This window comes from Prinia subflava, chromosome 3 (assembly GCF_021018805.1).
Source record: "Prinia subflava isolate CZ2003 ecotype Zambia chromosome 3, Cam_Psub_1.2, whole genome shotgun sequence".
NCBI lineage: Eukaryota > Metazoa > Chordata > Aves > Passeriformes > Cisticolidae > Prinia > Prinia subflava.
Window position 1 is genome coordinate 74,674,971 of NC_086249.1, and position 20,144 is coordinate 74,695,114.

Sequence of the window (20,144 nt, forward strand, 5' to 3'; positions counted from 1 at the left end):
TGCTATAATAGTATACATTTCCAACTATGTAGGACATAACTTCTACGTATGTAAGACATAGTAAAAAAAGATCTAATCATGAGTGTCCAAATGTGCAGCTTACTTTAATTTTGAAAATAGTGAAATGTTTTCTAACTTCATGCTCGATTTTTGAAACCCCATCGAATGTTTACTGCCTAATCATTAGGTTAGTGGCAAAAAGGAGCACTTGCATTATTATTTTATGAGCTTTGGGTATTAATTAGTGTTAATGATTGTTAACTTGAACCTTTCTCTTGTCAGGATGGACCCACACCAGGTTTGGGTCGTGTGATTGGAGAATTGGGAGAAGATGGCTGGATTAGAGTACAGTGGGACACTGGAAGTACAAATTCTTACAGAATGGGAAAGGAGGGAAAATATGATCTCAAACTAGCTGAGCCACCACCTGCAACACAGCCCACAACAGAGGATTCAGACACCGAGGATGATTCTGGTAAAAAAAAAAAATTATAAAAGTTGCGGCACAGTTTTAGTTGAGTTTTAAAATCGGTATCTTGTAATATATAAAGTTGAAAATAGTTTTTTCACAGGAGCAAGTGCTTCATCAAAGATTCATTCAATAGGTGTACTCTTCTGACCACAGTCTTAATATAACTTCACTGTGAGAAAGGAAGATAGACAAAATGGTGTCACATTTGCTGCTCATTCATGGGTCAGAGAAAATAGTGTTTTCCTGTTGAAATAATTTCAGTTACAAAGACTGGGAGGTAAACATTTTAACATAGGTTAATAACATTGTGAAGTGGGATTTTTATATGGCCTAATTATACATTTAGTCAGAGTGTTTCCCTCTTCTTGGCAATCCTGTGGAATTCCTTTCAGCTGGGTACTGCTAGAAAAAAACTTGAAAATACATATGCAAAGTAGCTGGTTTATATTTTGCTCTTGGAGCTGGCAATCAGGAATCTTCATGTCAGATGATCTCAGAGAAAATATTTTATGACAAATCATTCACATAATGTTTGTTTGAGAACCATTGTGAAATAAAAGAACTCAGTATTAATGTATTCCTTTGCCTTTTGTGTCTCCCTTCAGAAGCAGAACAAGTTGAAAGGAATCTTCACCCTACTTCCATGATGCTGACAAGTACTGTGAACCTGCTGCAGACCCTGTGTCTCTCTGCTGGTGTCCATGCTGAAGTCATGCAAAGTGATGCTACTCGGACCCTGTGTGGTCTGCTCCGAATGCTTGTGGAGAGTGGAACAATAGATAAATCAGGTATATTACACAGCAGCAGTCTGCTTGAGCTGTGTGCTTCTGTTTTGTGCTTTGTTGTCTTGTAAGTTTGTAAACATTTTCTTATTAGTTTTTAATCCTTTTAAGGCCAAAGGCTGGAAAATGTATTTTCAGAGCTTTTAAAATCCTTATTTTTAAAGGTAATATAAGTGATCCTGTGCATTCTTAGAATATAAACGGTAAAAGCAGAAGAAATGCATGAGATGCGAATTGTTGACTTAGACAACTAATTTATTAGCAGCCTTTTTGTGTTTGGCAACAACAGTATGACTGGGTGTGTCATACTCCTTTTTGTAGCTTTTTTGTAATTTCAGAAGTAATGCTGTTAACTACTTTGAAATGAGGAAACAGTGTGATGATAACTGTTTTAAAGGCATGTTTAATAAAATTAATTACAGGCTCTAAAATTGAAATTAATAGTTCATGTAAAGACAATGAAATAGCTTGGTGTTCTTATTTATCCAAAAAAGCCCCATGTAGCATATAGAGAACTACATAGCTGGTGGAAAGTCAACTGTTACATGTATATATCTTTTTGTTTTTAGCTTCCTTGCCAAATAAATTAGTTTATAAAGAACAACATAGGAGTTGGTGCACGTTGGGATTCATTCGAAGCATAGCACTCATGCCTCAGATGTGCAGCACTCTTAGTACATCTCAGTGGATAACTTTGCTAATGAAAATTGTTGAGGGGCATGAATCTTTCACTGCTGCTTCACTACAGAGACAGGTAATGTGTGTATTTCCAAATTATTTCAATAGGTAATAAAATTAGTAGACGTTAGTTGTCTTAGAAAGAAAGGTGTATTTTACAAAACAACTGGGAGATGCCCATCAATCAGTTTTTAGTTAGTTGGGAAAAGGATAATATTTTCTTTATATTTAGGAATTACCATTTTAGATTTACATCTCTTGAATTTTGAGCCTTCAGGATGTTATGGACTCCTTTGTTCTATTGAAAGAAATGTCAAAATAGTGTTCCAGAATTGTACTTCAGAAACTCCCATGTAATATTTCCTATAAGTTGAATACATGAAAGAATAACAAGTATATGGTTAGGAAAAAGTTACATTTCATTTAAAGTTACCAGGTTATGTATTGTCTACTGTCCCTCTTTCCATAGGAAACTGTTAATATTATTTAAATTACAATCTCTCTTGAGAAGCGACATCTTTACATCTTGTTTTGGTGTTGTTTCATCTTTCCCCTTTTCTCATTTCTTCTTTTCTTATTAAATTTTTTCTTTTTTTTTTTTTTTTTTCTATTTTGCTATTCCTCAGCATCTTGTCAGTGCTTTTTACATGAGACTGAAAAGAAAATTTATTATGGAATAAGTCTGCCAAATTTTAAGGCTTGGGGATCAAAAGATCGTCTTATTCTTTTCCTTGATACGCCATCAGCATTTGTTAAGTAAAGTCTTGTGTCATAAAGGCCTGTTCATTTTCGTATGACCTTCCACTAAATTCTTGCCAGTATTTTTAATATGCTGAGACTTCTATTGTCATCCAGGAGTTAGTGCAGTAGAGTCAGCTGTGCTGTTTAGGGAATACTCAATCAGAGAAATGATCATTCCTCATGTACCAGCACCTAACTTAAGGACAACAAAAAGATGAGACTTCAAAGTTCTATAAAGACATGGTATTGACAGAAGTTTGCAAGAGGAGAGTTCTCTTCACTGTTAGTCACTTGCATTGGTCTTCTGGGTAGAAGATGAGGAAGCTCAAAACCTGAAATGCTCCTACTCAAACTATGCAACTCCTGCTCTTTGATACTGCAGTGTTGCACCTTCCCCTGTCCCTTGCCAGTCCTGCACTGAGTGTCTGGGTTCAGAGATGGCAGCCTGTTCCTTCTGTACTGTGTTGGAGGCCCTGGTTTCACTGTGGCTACTTTTGAGTGTCACTGCAGCTGCTGTTGCCTGCCTTCCACCATTCAGCCTTCTATCTTATGAACTTTAACTATTATAGCTTCTTTGCAGAACACTTGGAAACTTTCATTCTGAAATACATCTTAATACTAATTTCTGGTTCTGCAATCTGAACAAGCTTCCCCATTCTGTATTCCTATTTTTCCTATTTGTTTTTGTTTCTCAGTGTGTGTGTGTGTCTCGTGTCCTAAGTATTGAAGAGATTGGTTCACTAATAATATGTGCCAGTAGAATTCTTAGTGACTATGAACTCTGTCCACTTCTTTTAAAATATCCCTTAGCAAACTCAAGATCAGTAGCTTTGTAATTTCCACAGCTGGAAGGAAATCAGCATTGTAGAAAGAGCGACAAAGGAAAGCGAACTTTAAGAATGTTGTTCTTCTGTACTTAAGTATGTTTGAGAGTTTCTTTAGTATTTGGTGACATAGACTAGAATAATACTAATTTTATTCTATTTTTAGATCCTTGCTGTACATTTATTGAAAGCAGTACTTCCATCCTGGGATAAAAATGAAAGGTCAAGAGACATGAAATTTCTTGTGGAAAAACTGTTTGGATTTTTAGGGAGCCTGCTAAGTACTTGTTCTTCAGATATCCCACTACTCAGAGGTAGAGGAATTTTCCTTCAGTGGCTTGTTTTTATGTGTAGGAAATGTGTGCATTAAACTCACAACTGTTGGGGCACCACTTTGTCTTTGCAGAATCTACTCTGAGGAGGAGAAAGGCCAGGCCCCAAGCATCTCTAACTGCCACTCATAGTAGTACTTTAGCAGAAGAGATAGTGGCACTGCTGAGGACGCTGCATTCGCTCAGCCAGTGGAATGGACTCATAAACAAGTACATCAACTCTCAGCTAACCTCCATCACCCACATCTTTGCAGGAAAACAGTCAGAAGGGGTAGTTTCCACGTTTTAAAATAAGCTCATTTTTATAGCAATATTTATTTTGAAATTATAAATACTAAATCTTTGTAAACAATATTAAGCTTAATATTGAAACCATTTTTCTATTTTTATATATATTTGTGTTGTAATTTTTAATTTGAAATATGTGTGATTAACTTTGTATTTTAAAGCAGATAGAAGGGTGTGTTTTCTCCCTACAGTTAAATTCTACTGTTCTTTGTTAGGCTGTGTTGGATGACTACTTCCCTGACACTGAGAATCCAGAGGTGGGAGCTCTGATGGCAGTCTTGGCTGTGATTGGTGGCATAGACAGTCGCTTGAGGCTGGGTGGACAAGTGGTTCATGATGAATTTGGGGAAGGCACGGTGACACGCATCACCCCGAAAGGCAAAATCACCGTGCAGTTCTATGACATGAGAACATGCAGAGTGTGCCCTCTGAACCAACTGAAGCCAGTAAGTTTGTTTTATTAAGGCTTTAATACTGGGAAGGTTTAAAACTTTAATATGGTCCAAAGAAAACATTTGTTCTTCATTGGCTAAATACACTGACCTTCAACACACACAGTGCTCTGAGTGCTCATCTAAGATGGTCCTCATGCAAACCTCTGTAGGACCTTTAAATCGCATCCTCATTTGCTGGGGAGGTGGAAGGAAGAGGGATTTAAGCTGGAGTTGTTTGACTTGAGGTAAAATCCCAAGTTATTGTAATGCCTTTTATAGCTCTTAGATGAGAGGAACTTTGTTTGACTTGATTTGCTAACTCATGTAGAAAGTCTTGGGTATTTGCAATTGAATCGTGATTTAGTTGATACAACTTTAGTGAAAGCACAGGCCAAGTGCTTGGTGTCCTTCAGAGTCTGGAGTTCTTTCTTGTTCTGACTGTTCTGCTTTTTCACCAAGAAGACCTGCCATTGTGTGGTACAAATGCAGGCTTAGGAGCTATGTAGGGAGTAGAAATCCTCTCTAGTTGTTCCTGGTCAAGACAATGCTACTTTACCTCTTCTGCAGTTAATAATCATTGAAACTTCTTAATGACTTTGTGAGATTTTAGGAAAATGCTTACCTGGATTTTTTTTGTAATTTTTTTGTCTGGTTCTTCCCCCACTGTCTAGCTTCCAGTTGTGGCTTTTAATGTGAACAACTTGCCTTTCACTGAACCTATGCTATCCATTTGGGCTCAACTAGTAAATCTGGCTGGAAGTAAAATAGAAAAACAAAGAATGAAGTCTCCCAATCAAGGTCTTTCAGGTACAGTGGGGTATTTTTGCTGTTTGTTTTCTTTGGAAGTAGATGAATATGCTCTGAGAAAAGCACTAGTATCAGCAAACATAGATAAGGAAGAGGGTCTCCTGGAACCTTACCCATTCTCTTATTCAGTGTAATAGGCACTTAAGAGACAAGTTTAGCTAGACAGTGAATTGCTCTGCACTGTAAGTGAAGTACCTTTGATGGAAAAATGTAAATAAAGTTTGGGGCTGATCTTACTCTACTGAGTTGTTTATAATACTGGATCCAAGTAACATCTCAGCTGCACTTACTGTGTTATAAATCAGCTGTGAAAAGTAAGAGGGCAGTATTTTTAATACCATGAGTCATACAATGTGTGCAGACTTTTGATCCATGTGCTGTTTAAACTGACTCGTGTGAGCAGTACACAGTGAGTTAAGATGTCAACTGATGTTTGGGCTGAGGTTGTATGAGTGATAATCTTTCTTCTCTAATACAACAGGTTTCTAGCACTAATGGCTGCTTAATATTTCTGATAGGTCAAGTTGATCTGGATCTGCTGCGGTGCCAGCAGTTAAAGCTGTACATACTAAAAGCAGGACGAGCTCTGCTTTCCCACCAGGATACACTAAGGCAGATCTTATCTCAGCCAGCTGTTCAGGAGTCTCCTTTAAATCCTGCAGGTATTCTGAAACGCTACCTGACTGTGCTGATCTTTGTTTAGGTGGTAGATAGGGTATGTGACCATAAACCTGGCTGGTGGCAGTTGTATGGTAGAAATTGTTTGTTCTCTAAAGATTAAAAATTCAAATTCATGCATGTTTTAAGCTTCTATGTTAAAAAGATTTTTGACTTCTTAAGTTTTGAAAACTAAGAATGTCAAGTGTTTGAAGCTTGAAATACAGGAGCTAGCTAAATTTGTAGGTCTTCTGTAGTTAGTGAGCTTTGTAAGTAATTTTAAAATACTTAATACTTTTGGCAGTGGTTTTCTTTTTTCAAAAGTTAAAATAGTCTACTGATTTTACTTCAAATGTCCTGCAGTTTCTAGTTAAACAAGTATAGAAATACAATTGCTTAAGCATAATATTAAAGGAGTTGAAGGAGTTATAGTTATAATAAGTTGAATAATTTCTTCTACCTGCATTTTACATATAAAAATAAATACAATAACTGTGCCAGCTTTCTGGATAGCCATCAATGCCTTTGGAGTATATATTAATTCCTTGGGTATTTGTGAAGCATGTAATATCTTTAAATATAATAATATATTTGTCTTATATGGATATTTTTGTGGGATATTTTGTCAATTGCCAGATTTCAAGGCAACAGAATCTACAGGGTTTTTTTTAGCAATGGCGCATGGTTTCACTCTCACTATCATTTTTTAAAGAGGGGAAAAAAAAGTAACACTTTTTTTTAACTAGAACAGTGTATGTTGAGGACTATTAATTGTTTTATTGTTGTTAAATGAAGAGAGAACGTTTTTGTGTGATAGTTGCAGTAAAGATTTAGGAAACACAAATGCTTATGGCAACAGGAATACAAAATTAAATATGAAAGGTGCAAAATTGTGGGCAAGTTGTTTCAGTAAAGGTATCCTGTTTTGAAGGGACAATGAATACCTAAAGGGAGCTCTTCCCAAGAAGAGCATTGGAAAATAACTCCTTTAATTAATGCATTATATTTTGAAGGAAATCCAGAAAGCATGCACCATGGTTTTGGGATCACTAAAATTCTTGCTTGTCGCTATCAAGTGGTTTATCCTGGAAGTACATCCTAGTAATAGACTTATTGCAAAAAAGGTGGACTCAAAAGACACAAGGTGCAAATTCACTGTCCACTGAGTAGTTTCTGCTAGACATGTCTTACGTGTATTTAAAAAAACATATTGTTTATCTACCAATTTTGTACTTGCTTGTTTTGGATGGAGATTGTTGTACATATGGCTTAATCTTAAATGCATTGTATCTCTGGAGAAGAATTATGTGAAAAATAGAAATAAGACCTAGAATAAGTCTCCTGCTTGGCCATGTTACATGGTTTTGGTTAAAATAATGTTTTTGTTTAAGAGGATGGAGCAGCTGCCTCTCCAGACATAGGAGATATGTCTCCTGAAGGACCTCAGCCTCCCATGATCCTTTTGCAGCAACTTTTGTCAGCTGCTACACAACCATCACCTGTGAAAGCCATATTTGACAAACAGGAGCTTGAGGTAGAGTCCGTGTTTTCTGCTAAGTAACCTAAGAAATAACTCTTTATAATTCACATTCCTAGTTGAAGCCTGTTAAACTATAGGTTTAAAAAAGAAGTGACACAGAACCCTTTTGGGCAAATAATGTTTAATTTAAGGCATGCATGTTCACACACAAAAGCGTACTAAATATTCTTGTTTTGTTTGGACTGATTCATTTGTTCTCCTCTAGGCTGCTGCTTTGGCAGTGTGCCAGTATCTGGCTGTAGAGTCTACACATCCTTCCACTCCACTGTTTGAAGACTGCAGCTCTAGTGAAGCTACAACACCCATCACAGTGCAACATATCCGACCCACAAAAGTGAAGAAACGCAAGCAGTCTCCAATTCCACCCCTTCCCATTGTAGTTCAACTTATGGAAATGGGATTTCCCAGGAAGAACATAGAATTTGCACTAAAATCTCTGTCAGGAACCTCTGGAAGTGCTTCTGGATTACCAGGTATTTTGTTTAGTAAAATTAATATTAGAAGGAAAAGAAGAGTTGCAAGCTGATTAAAACAGTACTTCTGAGGCAGCAGTTGTTATCCTCTTTTTGGATACAAGCTTAAGAATGTCAGAGAATCCCTTGGAGGCAAACTGAGTTTGTTTTCTGTGTTAGGGGTGGAAGCCTTAGTTGGCTGGTTGTTGGATCACCCTGATGTTCAAATTACGGATCTCTCTGATGCTGATACTATCTCCGATGAATATTCAGATGAAGAAATAGCAGAAGAAGTGGAAGAAGCTGAAGCTGCTTGTCCTGTTGTGAGTATGAACTTAGTAAGCTTAAGTTATGCTAGGCTAGCTGCAAATTTTGTAATTCTTCCCTTTTTGGGAAAACGGTGACAGTCCAAGGACAACCTGCTGTCCTAAGCTTTCAAAACAGTAACAAGGACCATGTTTGCCTTGTGTTTCTAAGACATGACATAAAACAACTGAGAATAATCCATAAATACTTTGTGACTTAGCACAGGAGAGAGTAGAATGCTGGTAGATGTTTCATGGGTGGTAGCTCCAAGTATCCCTGATAGATGCTCTTAGTTTCTTCAAAAATAGTTGATGTTTTAGTGTAATACTGGTAAATACACTCCCTTCTCCTTTCACTTGGTCTTACCTATAAGGAAGGACTTAAGAACTAGTGAATAAATGGCAAAAAAGTCTATTAAATACCTTAGCCTTTTCCTTATAAGAGCTTTTTCCACTTACTGATGATAAAATTACTGTTACAGTGCCTATTGAGTGTGATAGCTTTAATGTGAATTTATATTAGTCTTTTGTTGACTTTCAAGAACTGTTTCAAAAAAAGACTTGTCAATAAAATTAAATGGGTTTTATATTTCTGTTTATCCTTGAAGGACTTATGTTTTCTTACACACATGGGATTTTATAATTGAAATTACTGCATTATATTTTGAAGGAAATTAACTTGACAGCTTTTGATATCTTTATCAGTATTGCAGTGGAAAACCACTGTATATTGCCTTTAATGAAAAAAATCCCATTTAATATTCAGAACAGAACAAAGTTTTCTGAAAATGCTCCTTACAGCTGGAGTGCAGTAGTTCTCTTAAAAAAATTAATCTAATTTTGAAAAGAATAATTTTAATAACTACTATTTTATTTTTTAGCTTGTTTTTCTAAAGGAAAAACTGTGTACCATCTAAAGAAAAGTTAGTAAGCTTTAGGTTAGAGATTACCTTTCACCACTTTTTTTTTTTTCTCTCCCATCAAATGTCCTAAGAAGTGAAATGTGAATGTGTATCTTCAAGGCTAATTAGAGTACTGATAAATCCTCTCTGTTCTGATTTTCCTTGGCAGTCAGGTGTCTCAGAAGCAACTTGCACTTTCTTTCAAACATTGTGAAAATTTGCATCTATGTGCCTTGATCAGTAATTTTGGAAAGAAAATTTTAATATAAAGTCAAGTAGATGATGAATGTTATCGTTATAATGGGTTGAACCTGTTGAAGGTTTTTCCCACTTTGACATGCAGCTGGGATATTGTATGGGTTTATTTTTGTTATCTTCGTTCTTTGCCAACTATCTTTATTTATCTGACTTGAAAATGAATTTTGTAGTTGTTTCATATTTATTTGTTTGTTTTTTTCCAGTCAAGTGGTGCTGTTGTAACAGAGAGCCAGACCTATAAGAAACGAGCTGATTTCCTAAGCAATGATGACTATGCTGTGTATGTGAGGGAAAATATTCAGGTAAGTCTGATGATCAAAAGCAACATAGACACTGCTTTCCTGTTGGTACTAAAGCCTTTACAGAGCTATTGCATTCTGTTGTCCTTTTTTCCCTAGGTGGGGATGATGGTTAGGTGCTGCAGAACCTATGAGGAGGTCTGTGAAGGAGATGTAGGCAAAGTTATTAAATTGGATCGAGATGGATTGCATGACCTGAACGTGCAGTGTGACTGGCAACAAAAGGGTGGTACTTACTGGGTCAGATATATCCATGTTGAGCTTCTAGGTGAGTTCTCTTCTGGCTGCTTTTTCACTAAAAAATTGAATGGTAGACTAAGGGAGATGTACTTTTGGAGGGGGAGACCCCACTCATTATACATTTATTCTTGCATGTGCTAGGATTCCCGCCCCAGAGTTCTGCCTCTCATATCAAGATCGGTGACAAAGTGCGTGTGAAGAGCTCTGTCACCACACCCAAGTACAAGTGGGGATCAGTCACTCACCGAAGCGTGGGCATCGTCAAAGGTAAGCTGTATTCAGAGTGGGGCATGGGGAGGTAGTAAGCTCGAAACCATGCAGACTAGCTCCTAGACACACTTAAAAATCAGTGTTTTGTGGAGTATTGTATGATGATAGAGAATATAGAATGCATTTGGATTCTGTGATAAATTCATAGATGTACTCTGTGGCAGCCCATTTTGTTAGTGTATCCATCTGCTTTTGAGACACTTCGTTTGCACACAGTAAAAGTCTTTAAGCATCTGTGCAGCTTCTTGTTGCAGTTCTTCTTTACCCTTTGGATGAACCACAAATGGTTTTCCTTTAGGAAGTAATGGTAACTTGAAGGCTTCATAAGGAAGTGAGGAGAAAGTGGGATGCATTAAGGGCTATAAAGGATGTTATTGAGGCAATCTTTGGCACACAGGTTCTTCGAAGAGGTTTGGTCATCTTGTATTTGTGCTTAGAAGTATGTGCTTGCTTGGGAACTGCTTCTAAATAAAACTAAGAAAAATCGGAGTAGAGGAATTCAAATGGAATACTACTCTAAGGACTTTGCACTTAATTCTATAGAGATTTACTACACCTTGTATTTTCTCTGTGTTTTTGTCACAGCATTCAGTGCCAATGGAAAAGATGTTATTGTAGACTTTCCTCAACAGTCACATTGGACTGGCTTATTGTCAGAAATGGAGTTGGTCCCCAGCATTCATCCTGGAGTTACGTAAGTGATGGTTTACTGTTATCCTCTCTCTCATTGTCTTGATTCTTTTATCTTCTCATGTTAATGATTAACTTGTACCATATATATATTGACTTGTTTTCTTGTCAAATCAGGTGTGATGGCTGTCAGATGTTTCCTATCAATGGGCCTAGATTTAAATGCAGAAACTGTGATGATTTTGACTTCTGTGAAACGTGTTTTAAAACCAGGAAGCATAACACCCGACATACTTTTGGCAGAATAAATGAACCAGGTGAGTTCTGCAGTCTAAGTGTTTCTTAGAGTAATTTAAAATGCATTTACGTTGTTTTGAAAGAAACAAATTTAAATTTCAGCTCCTTAATATGATGAAATTAGTGTTCAGATTGACCCCCTAGACAACAAAACATTTAAAGCACTGCTGCAACTGCATGTGATGGACTACAATGAAACATTAACCCCTAAGCCCTTTTTGTAGTGTTAAAAAGTTCAAAAAATGTCTGTGACAGTAACTACATGTCAGAATGGCATTTTTACCTACACCAAGAGTAAAATGTGTAATTTTCTAATCCTCCTGCCTTTTGCTGTCAGCCTGATCTACCTCATATGTAGATGAGTGGAGTCCTCATGGTGCCAGGGGCAGCTGGAAACACCGAAGATGCTTTCTTATGCCTCAGTTGCTCTTCATCTATTTTGCCTGTCAGTGTGTGATGGCTGTTGCCTCATTTCCTCTGTGATGTGGAGGCTCCAGAGGAGTGTGGTGGGAAAGGGAAGCCTTTTAAAAGACTCATAATCAGACTTTTTTTTTTTCCTAGGGCAAGAACAGGTACAGCCATTTTGGCTCCAAAAATTTTGGGCTTTGCATTGTTATGCAAAACTTACCTGACATTTCCTTTTGTTTATTTTCTGTCCACCTGTCTAACAGTTACTCTTGTCCTTAGTATTTGCAGGATGATGCTGACTTCTGGACTAAGTTTCTTTGTATTTACACTTTACTGGTGTAACTGTTTTGGAAAATGAGTAAACCTGATTTCCCCTAGGGATTGTGGGCATGGATTGCACGAGCATAATGGTTTGTCTAATGAGCAAGAAAGACATTCCCTTAATAAGTCAGTTGACATGGTTGTGCAGCTAGAATGGTGTGAACCTGTAATCCTTCTCCTTGCCCTCTGTAGGGCAGAGGAGTTACAATATTCTTTTTGTCAAGATTTCTAGATGCTACAAAATCAGTGAAGGGAAGTGAAGTATGGTTTTTGCAGGGTGGAAATCTGCATCTCACTAAACCACCTTCTTCTGGAACAGGATTTGAATTTCCTAGTGTTCCAGCTTTTCTATTTCTGTTCCTTAGTAGAGGATTTTTGTTGAGGTTTAGTTGCGTGTTTTTCATATGCTGTAGTGGTGTAAAAAATTTGTGTGCTCTGGGCCTGTTATTTTGAATTACATATCATTGTAAATTTTAATATGTATTTTAAAGGGAAGGAGCTTCTCAAGTAGGTGTCTAGTCAAAAACTTGCGAAGTTGAAACTGCTTTAGAAAAAGGAGCTATGCCCTATAAGTATGAGTGTTGTGTACTATGTGGTATCACCATGCTGATGTGACATGTTGTAAATGTAGCCCACATACCCAAAATACTGGATTTGTTATATTTCCTTTCCCCCTGCTGATGGGTTTCAAAGAAGCAATTTCTTTGAGAGGTGGAAGCTTAATGTGTCACTGAACCCTGCAGGTCAGTCTCCCGTGTTCAGTGGGCGTTCTGGCAAGCAGCTGAAGAGGCGGCACAGCAGCCAGCGGGGAATGCTGCTGGACGATTGGTCAAGGATAGTCAAGAATCTGAATGTCTCGTCCTCTGTGAATCAGGCTTCTCGCCTTATTGATGGTAGTGAGCAGTGCTGGCAGTCTTCTGGCTCACAAGGAAAGGTAACTTTAGGCCCTAAATGCTTTATTTTGGTATATTTCGTGCTTAAAAGGATCTCCCTAGAGCCTTCCCTTCTCCAGGCTGAACAAGCCCCAACTCTCTCAGCCTCTCTTTGTAGGAGAGGTGACTATGGCCCTCTTCTGACGCACCCTACCAGGCCCATGAGAGTTTTTTGTGCTGAGGACCCCAGAGCTGGTTTCAGCACTCTGGGTAGGGTCTCACAGGAGCAGAGGAGAGGGGGAGAATTCCCTCCCTTGACCTGCTGGTCACTGCTCTCTTGATGCAACCCAGGATGCAGTTGGCTTTCTGTACTGTGAGTGCACGCAGGTGACCTGTGTGCAGCTGTTCAGCCACTAGAACCCCCAGCTCTCTTTCTGTGGGGCTGCTCTCCAGCCTCTCATCCCCCAGTTTGTAAGTATAAGCAGGATTACCCCATCCCAGATGCAGAATGCCACACTTGCCCTGGTTAGATGTGGGTGATTACTCAGCCCTCTAGTCTGTCAAAGCCTCTCTGCCCTTGAGGGGAGTCAATAGCTTTTCCTGGTTTAGTGTCATTGGCAAAGTTGCTTAATCTACATTTGACTCCTGCAGCCAGGTAATTTATAAAATATATTAAAAAGGCATTGTTTCTCAGTTTATGGTTTACCAGTTTCATTGGCCTGAAGCAGTGCTTTGTGACCAGCCTAGGCTCCAGGATTTGCAGCTGAGCATCTGTCCAATGTGTTTTGATGCTCTGTTGGTGGCCATGCTGAGAATATCCCCAAGTGCCCTTACTCCAGGTTTTCTACAGACTGTAATCTAATGCTTACATTGTGTCCCATTACTTAACCTCCAGTGGTACTGTGCTTTCTGTGTGCTCAATGGTGTTGGTCTTGGCTGAAATAAATTGTTTGCTACAACTGTTTCTTTTGTAACTGAACATAGGACAAGCAAGAAGTTCACAAGGTCATTTCCCTTTGGCCAGTTGCCATATATTGCAGCTGTTCTGTACCATTCAGAGATATTTTCCATTCTTTTTTCAAAAACATGCCTTATATATTCTTGTTAATGATATGGTGGTCTTAACAATCCTATCTAAAAATGAAATTCTCTGTTTCCACTAGCACTGGATTCGCTTGGAGATTTTTCCAGATGTTCTTGTTCACAGACTAAAGATGATAGTGGACCCTGCAGACAGCAGCTACATGCCCTCCTTAGTTGTAGTTTCAGGTATGTGTATGTTCTTCAAGAAGTCAAAAAAAAATTTTTTGCATCCAACAGCAGGTATTTATCTGTATTTTGTTAACATAGTCATGTGTTTAACATGCCCAGTGCCTGTTTGTGAAACAAACCCCATATTCTAAGATGTTTCTCATTCTGTGTTTTGTTTTCTAGGGGGTAATTCCTTAAATAACCTTATAGAGCTAAAGACAATCAATATAAATCCTACAGACACCACAGTGCCTCTACTCAGTGATTGTACTGAAGTAAGTGAAGTTTATGTGAGAGTTACTCTTGTGTGTAACAGAAAAATATTGTGCTGCAAGAGATGGATGAAAATCATTGTTGTGATCATTAAAGCCTGGTATTTTATTTTTCCTCTTAACTTAGCAGTATTTATGTCAAGTTAGTAAAGTTAATTACCAGTATTTCTGGCAAGTTAGTAATGTTAATAATTTACCATAATCACAAAGTAACACTATAATAGACTTAGATATTTTAGAGGTTTTATGTAAATCCGCATACCTGTGAACCAGTAAGACATTCCAATAAACTTAAATTTTGGGCATAATTTTGGATAGTAATTTTGATCTTTTCTGGCAACAGCAAGGAGAAATGCATAATGAATTCTTTGAGATTGAGAGTGAAATTTCTCATACAAATGAGGCCATATGCTAATGATAAAGCATGAATTATTTAGAGTTGAAATGACAAGCATTTAAAGTGACAGAGTCATTTTCATAAAGTGACAAAGTCAAGCGAAAGTTATAATTCCTTCCTATGTTTTATGAAGTTACATAGAACCCAAAAGATATCAACAGAGTATTTTTCTTCTTAGTACCACAGATATATTGAGATTGCAATCAAGCAGTGCAGGAGCTCTGGCATTGATTGCAAAATACATGGCCTCAGCATCCTGGGACGTATACGTGCTGAGGATGAAGATTTGGCTGCAGTCCCTTTCCTGGCTTCTGACAATGAGGAAGAGGATGATGATAAAGCTAACACTGGGAGGTAGGTAACTGCAGTAGTGAAGGCAGGGGGAAATGGTAAAGAACCTTAGTGTCTTTATATTCCTATAACTCTGGAGAGATGATTGGAGAAAGAACACATTAATGAGGTTGAATGGTAATAAAGAGAAATCTGTATCTTAGTTTATTGGAATTGTAAGTAGAACCTTTGTGAATACATATATTCTGAGATGATCACACTAGTGAGGTGTAACATTTTGTATGGCTCATGCCCTTTTGCAGTATACTTGGGGTTGGAAACTGAGGTAAAAGCTTGATGTGCTTACATTTGATACATGTGACATGTGGTTTGATTTTCTTTTTTATTTTTGGGTTTGTTTGGTTGTTGTTGTTTTTTTAAGTTACACTACTTTGTGGTAGTGTAGTTTGAGTCCTGAAACTGTTCCAAACTGTAAAAATCAATAAACACAGTAAAAAGGTGCCTATGCTACAGCATGCTGTTTGATAAACTGACCATGTTTTCTTTTCCCAATGTGTTCAGTCTTGTTAGAAAGAAGGCAGCTGGGCTTGAATCAGCAGCTACAATAAGAACCAAAGTTTTTGTTTGGGGGCTGAATGACAAAGACCAATTGGGAGGGCTAAAAGGTTCCAAGGTATGTTTTTTTCACGAGAAACAGTCAAAAATAAAATGTACAAGTTACACAATTTAAAATTAATTCAGACTTAATCAGAATTTTACATTTTATTACTGAAAGCTACAAAGAGTAGGTTTTGGTGGCTTTTTAGTGTTAAGACATGTAGATGTCTGCTGGGTGGAAAATTGAAGAACGTTTGCATTTTGGTTGTTGGTCTGAAATCTGGCTTGATTTTTAGCAGCCACTCAATCATTTGCTTTAGATGAGAATGAACTAATTGTTTAAAAAATATGTAACACTGCATATTCTGTTCCTGTTGAGTTTGCATGCATAAAATAAAACTTTTGGTGAACTTTCTTATGTATTGTACCTGGCAATTGTACTATAGGAATTTCAGTCCAGTGTGCAGCCATTTAGATATTATTTTAATATAATACAAGATGAGATACATTGCAAATGCTCAATCAATTTAAAACATCATTCATTAATCTGAAAATTATGTTGAGAGCATTTCTTCAGTTGATGTTGTGAAAGTAGAGTGTTGTATCCGTAGAGTACCTTTGAAGAATCAGAAAGTTAACCATTTCTGTATTCTTCAGTTTTCTCAAGAAGATTTCACTAAAAGAAAATCCTTGTTTATACCGCCTTTCATTTTTTCTCAGGTTTTATATTTATCGTAGTTTCAGTATTAATTTTTTTTGATTGTTTTTTGTCTTTTGCCTGATGTAGTATTAATTGGCATGTGTGAAGCCTTTGAAAGTACCTGTTAGATTAACTTGTTTGTAACTTAAAAGCTCTTCTTTTTAGTGTAAAACGTTAAAGTAAATTGTAATGAATTTTATTTCCTGTCTGTTCCAGATAAAAGTTCCTTCCTTCTCTGAAACCCTGTCTGCCTTGAACGTTGTGCAAGTAGCTGGAGGATCCAAAAGCCTTTTTGCAGGTAATACAAGTTTAAAATAAATATAATTGTTTAAGGGCAGACAACAAATTGTTTAACTGCAAAACACTAATGGTGTTCCAAACTTTTCTCTTAATTTTAGTGACAGTAGAGGGTAAAGTGTATGCCTGTGGAGAAGCCACAAATGGAAGGCTGGGTTTGGGAATATCTAGTGGAACTGTGCCTATTCCCCGCCAGATTACAGCTCTCAGCAACTACGTGGTAAAGAAGGTGGCTGTTCACTCAGGTACTGACTATTGCTATCTTTATATATGTATAAACATAACCTATTAAGCCTGAAAATAGTTACTTTGCAGTTTTCTTGGGTGCTGTGATGCCCTAGCATATCAGATTTTTTTTTAAATAAATACAAGTTATTGAATTCTGTCTGTTGTATTCAACGTCAGATTAAATCTAATGATTCTGTTATTAAAATCAGTGAATTTAGACCATACAAGTTTTCTTATCTGCTGGAAGGTAACTTTGGTGTTTCCATTTGATTAAAAGGAAGTGCTTTCATTTTTAATATTTCCAAATGGTAGATTTGTTTTTCTCATTATTTTTTCTTGCAGCTCTGGAAATAGAAAATTGAGTGATTATTGGTTTGGTGGATTTTTTTTTAAATGTGACAGGAGACCTACTGTCACAAAAGCTTTTTATTTTAAATTAAATCACATAAAAGCTCCAAAGAAAATAAGTAATGTCTTTGGAGCCAAAAAGCTCATGCAGTTGCATTGTACAAGAACAGCAATGTCAAATTGTTGCTAAGACCTGCTGTGTTCTTGAAAGCTCAAAAATGTAAATTTATGTTTACAATTTTAGGTGGCCGTCACGCTATGGCATTAACTGTTGATGGAAAGGTGTTTTCATGGGGTGAAGGAGATGATGGAAAACTTGGTCACTTCAGTCGAATGTAAGGATACCAAATTTGTCTATATTTCAGTGAAAGATTTGTGTTGAGTGTTACAGCACAGCTGACCACCACTATTGACAACAACACTATTTTTAATACAGTAAAAAAAGTGTTGTAAGAAGACTTTTTTCCACAGTATATGCCAGTTCATGATGCAGCATTTGTAGCAGGCTTCAGCCATTTAGAAAGGAGTCATTCAATTAATATAATACTTAGAAAGATGGATAAAGTATTGACTGGTATTTTCAAATTTCACTGATGAAATTCTGTACATTTGGACATGCAGTTTTTGGTTATCTTTATTAGGTATGTTTTTTAGAGGTGCCTTGAGGAGTAAAACCATAGCAATTTTATATTCCTGAGTTGTAACAGCTGTAACAGTTCATAATTTAAGCTGTCATTTTATAGTCTGTTTCTTCAGACTTCAGTTCAGACATGTTAGCCAGAAATAAACTTCTTCCACTTTTTAGTAACATGTAATTTAATCTTCTACTGGACAGCTTTGAGAAAAATTCAAATTTTCTCAGATTTTACTTTGTGTGTACCCACACAACAGTATTTTGAAAGAAAAGAAACCCTCATAAACAAAGCCTGTGGATAAATATTTTTGTCATTCTGATATATGTTGAAGACCTGCCCATAATACATACAAAATCAAATCAGATGGTTAATATGTTACAGCAAATAAATATTATATAATTTTACTGAAAGTGAGATTTGGAACTCCTGGGCATTTCATAGTAGCAATATTTCCAGAGCCATTTTCATAATGTTATGGAATCTTGTTAGTGGCTCTGGTACAGCCAATTTTAGAAAATCTTGAGTTGAATATCTTTTTGGAATTAAGAGAACACTGTAACCACATGAAGAATAAATGTTAGCAGTACTCACATATAAGTCTAACAGTAAATTCTAGTTTTCATTTTCTATTGTGAAGAGCAAAGTTAGGATAGGAGTATCATCTCTTAATCTTACTGTGTGTCCACTGCTAATAAATCCCTCAACTTTGGGCAGTGACAGGAAATTGGTTTTCACTTTCTGTTTTGCATTGTTTAATTGATTCATTGCATTGACATTTTGAACTTCTCATCTAAGTTTGGCAGCATATACATAAAATATTCTTTAAATAAACTCGGAAGTACATTAAACTAATGTAAACTTTGGATTTATGGTGCTGCTAAAGAGTACATCTTGGAATCAGAGTTTATGATTCAATACTTTATGTTGAGATTTCTTTCAGTTATTGCACAATTTGTATTGCAGTTGGAGTATATTGTGTGGCTGTTTTATGATGAACACAATGGATTTGTTGTATGTTTTCTCCAGGAACTGTGACAAACCCAGGCTGATAGAAGCGTTGAAAACCAAACGCATCCGTGATATTGCCTGTGGCAGTTCCCACAGTGCTGCTATTACCTCTAGTGGTGAGCTGTATACCTGGGGCCTTGGAGAGTATGGAAGGCTGGGACATGGGGATAATACCACACAGCTAAAGCCTAAGACGGTAAAATCAGTGTTTCTTGTTTCTGATGAAATGCAAACGTGTTTCACAAATGACAGCAGCATGAAGCTAAAGTAACAAAAAACACGAAGGCAGTATGAAGACATGGTTTTGGAGTGATCTAAATTAGGTTTTGGTACCCATACTGCTAGTGAAAGTACAGCTATTTCAGAAAGGCCAGAAAGATTAAGTCTCTTTCTTGGGAAGTGATGTAAAATGGCAAGTGCTGCTTTCAGCTTTCATGTCCTGCATGTCTTTTGATACATAGCTGGAAGCTACCATGTAGCAATGTTGGAATCTGAACATGGCTGGATTGTTCTTTGCTCGGAATGGGCACAATGACCAAGATGAGTCGTAAGACCTTGGAAATGTTTGTAAGGTTTTTAAACATAATGTCTTTGAAAACTTCCTTCTTATTCCTTCTGTTTTGTAGGTTAAAGTGCTCCTTGGCCACCGAGTCATTCAGGTTGCCTGTGGAAGCAGAGATGCTCAGACTCTTGCTTTGACAGATGAAGGTAGGAGTATCTTGTCTCAGAAGCTTTCTAGCACATGGGAGTACTGTGATCATTGTTTGACCTGCAATTTGATGTTCATTAGGTTTGGTGTTTTCTTGGGGTGATGGTGATTTTGGAAAACTGGGCCGAGGAGGAAGTGAAGGATGCAACATTCCTCAGAACATTGAAAGACTGAACGGCCAAGGCGTCTGTCAGATTGAGTGTGGTGCACAGTTCTCACTGGCACTGACCAAGTCAGGAGTGGTATGGACATGGTATGTTACATTTGCCAGGAAGTATTAACAAAGCATTTGCTAACTATGTGCTGTATGTGTGCTGTATTTAATGCTCTTCCACTCCATTTCTGCCTTATCTGTGCTCTTTGTCTTTTAAACTGGCAGCTCTTCCAGGTGCTATGGAGTGACTCCACTGAATGGAGCTGCCTCCATTCAGTCACTCTGACACTGTCTCTAGTATGCTTTCTTGTTTGCTGTACTCTGTTAGAATGCCTGGCTACTATTGAATTAGTGGCAGAAAGGGAAGATCATTTCTTCTCTTGGTCACCCTGAGACCAAGAAATGCAAAGGAATGTTAAGAGTGGGGAGGAAAAAAGAAAACTTGAGA

The 20,144-nt window shown here is 37.3% G+C and overlaps 1 protein-coding gene across 2 annotated transcripts in view; it reads left to right on the forward strand.

The window, feature by feature from the left end:
- The window catches only part of HERC2 (HECT and RLD domain containing E3 ubiquitin protein ligase 2), a 102,339-nt gene that overhangs the window by 50,699 nt on the left and 31,496 nt on the right, over positions 1-20,144 (forward strand). For both annotated transcript variants that reach the window (XM_063392512.1, XM_063392513.1), the window contains exons 37-63: positions 283-475; positions 1,078-1,260; positions 1,824-2,008; positions 3,664-3,811; positions 3,904-4,100; positions 4,333-4,563; positions 5,223-5,358; positions 5,877-6,020; positions 7,407-7,549; positions 7,761-8,028; positions 8,188-8,330; positions 9,676-9,774; positions 9,871-10,039; positions 10,153-10,278; positions 10,867-10,975; positions 11,089-11,228; positions 12,681-12,871; positions 13,973-14,078; positions 14,244-14,335; positions 14,908-15,083; positions 15,582-15,693; positions 16,534-16,615; positions 16,716-16,859; positions 17,435-17,525; positions 18,852-19,029; positions 19,460-19,541; positions 19,624-19,795. In XM_063392512.1, coding sequence (XP_063248582.1) covers positions 283-475; positions 1,078-1,260; positions 1,824-2,008; positions 3,664-3,811; positions 3,904-4,100; positions 4,333-4,563; positions 5,223-5,358; positions 5,877-6,020; positions 7,407-7,549; positions 7,761-8,028; positions 8,188-8,330; positions 9,676-9,774; positions 9,871-10,039; positions 10,153-10,278; positions 10,867-10,975; positions 11,089-11,228; positions 12,681-12,871; positions 13,973-14,078; positions 14,244-14,335; positions 14,908-15,083; positions 15,582-15,693; positions 16,534-16,615; positions 16,716-16,859; positions 17,435-17,525; positions 18,852-19,029; positions 19,460-19,541; positions 19,624-19,795 — 4,040 coding nt within the window. The remainder of the gene's footprint in view (positions 1-282; positions 476-1,077; positions 1,261-1,823; positions 2,009-3,663; positions 3,812-3,903; positions 4,101-4,332; positions 4,564-5,222; positions 5,359-5,876; positions 6,021-7,406; positions 7,550-7,760; positions 8,029-8,187; positions 8,331-9,675; positions 9,775-9,870; positions 10,040-10,152; positions 10,279-10,866; positions 10,976-11,088; positions 11,229-12,680; positions 12,872-13,972; positions 14,079-14,243; positions 14,336-14,907; positions 15,084-15,581; positions 15,694-16,533; positions 16,616-16,715; positions 16,860-17,434; positions 17,526-18,851; positions 19,030-19,459; positions 19,542-19,623; positions 19,796-20,144) is intronic.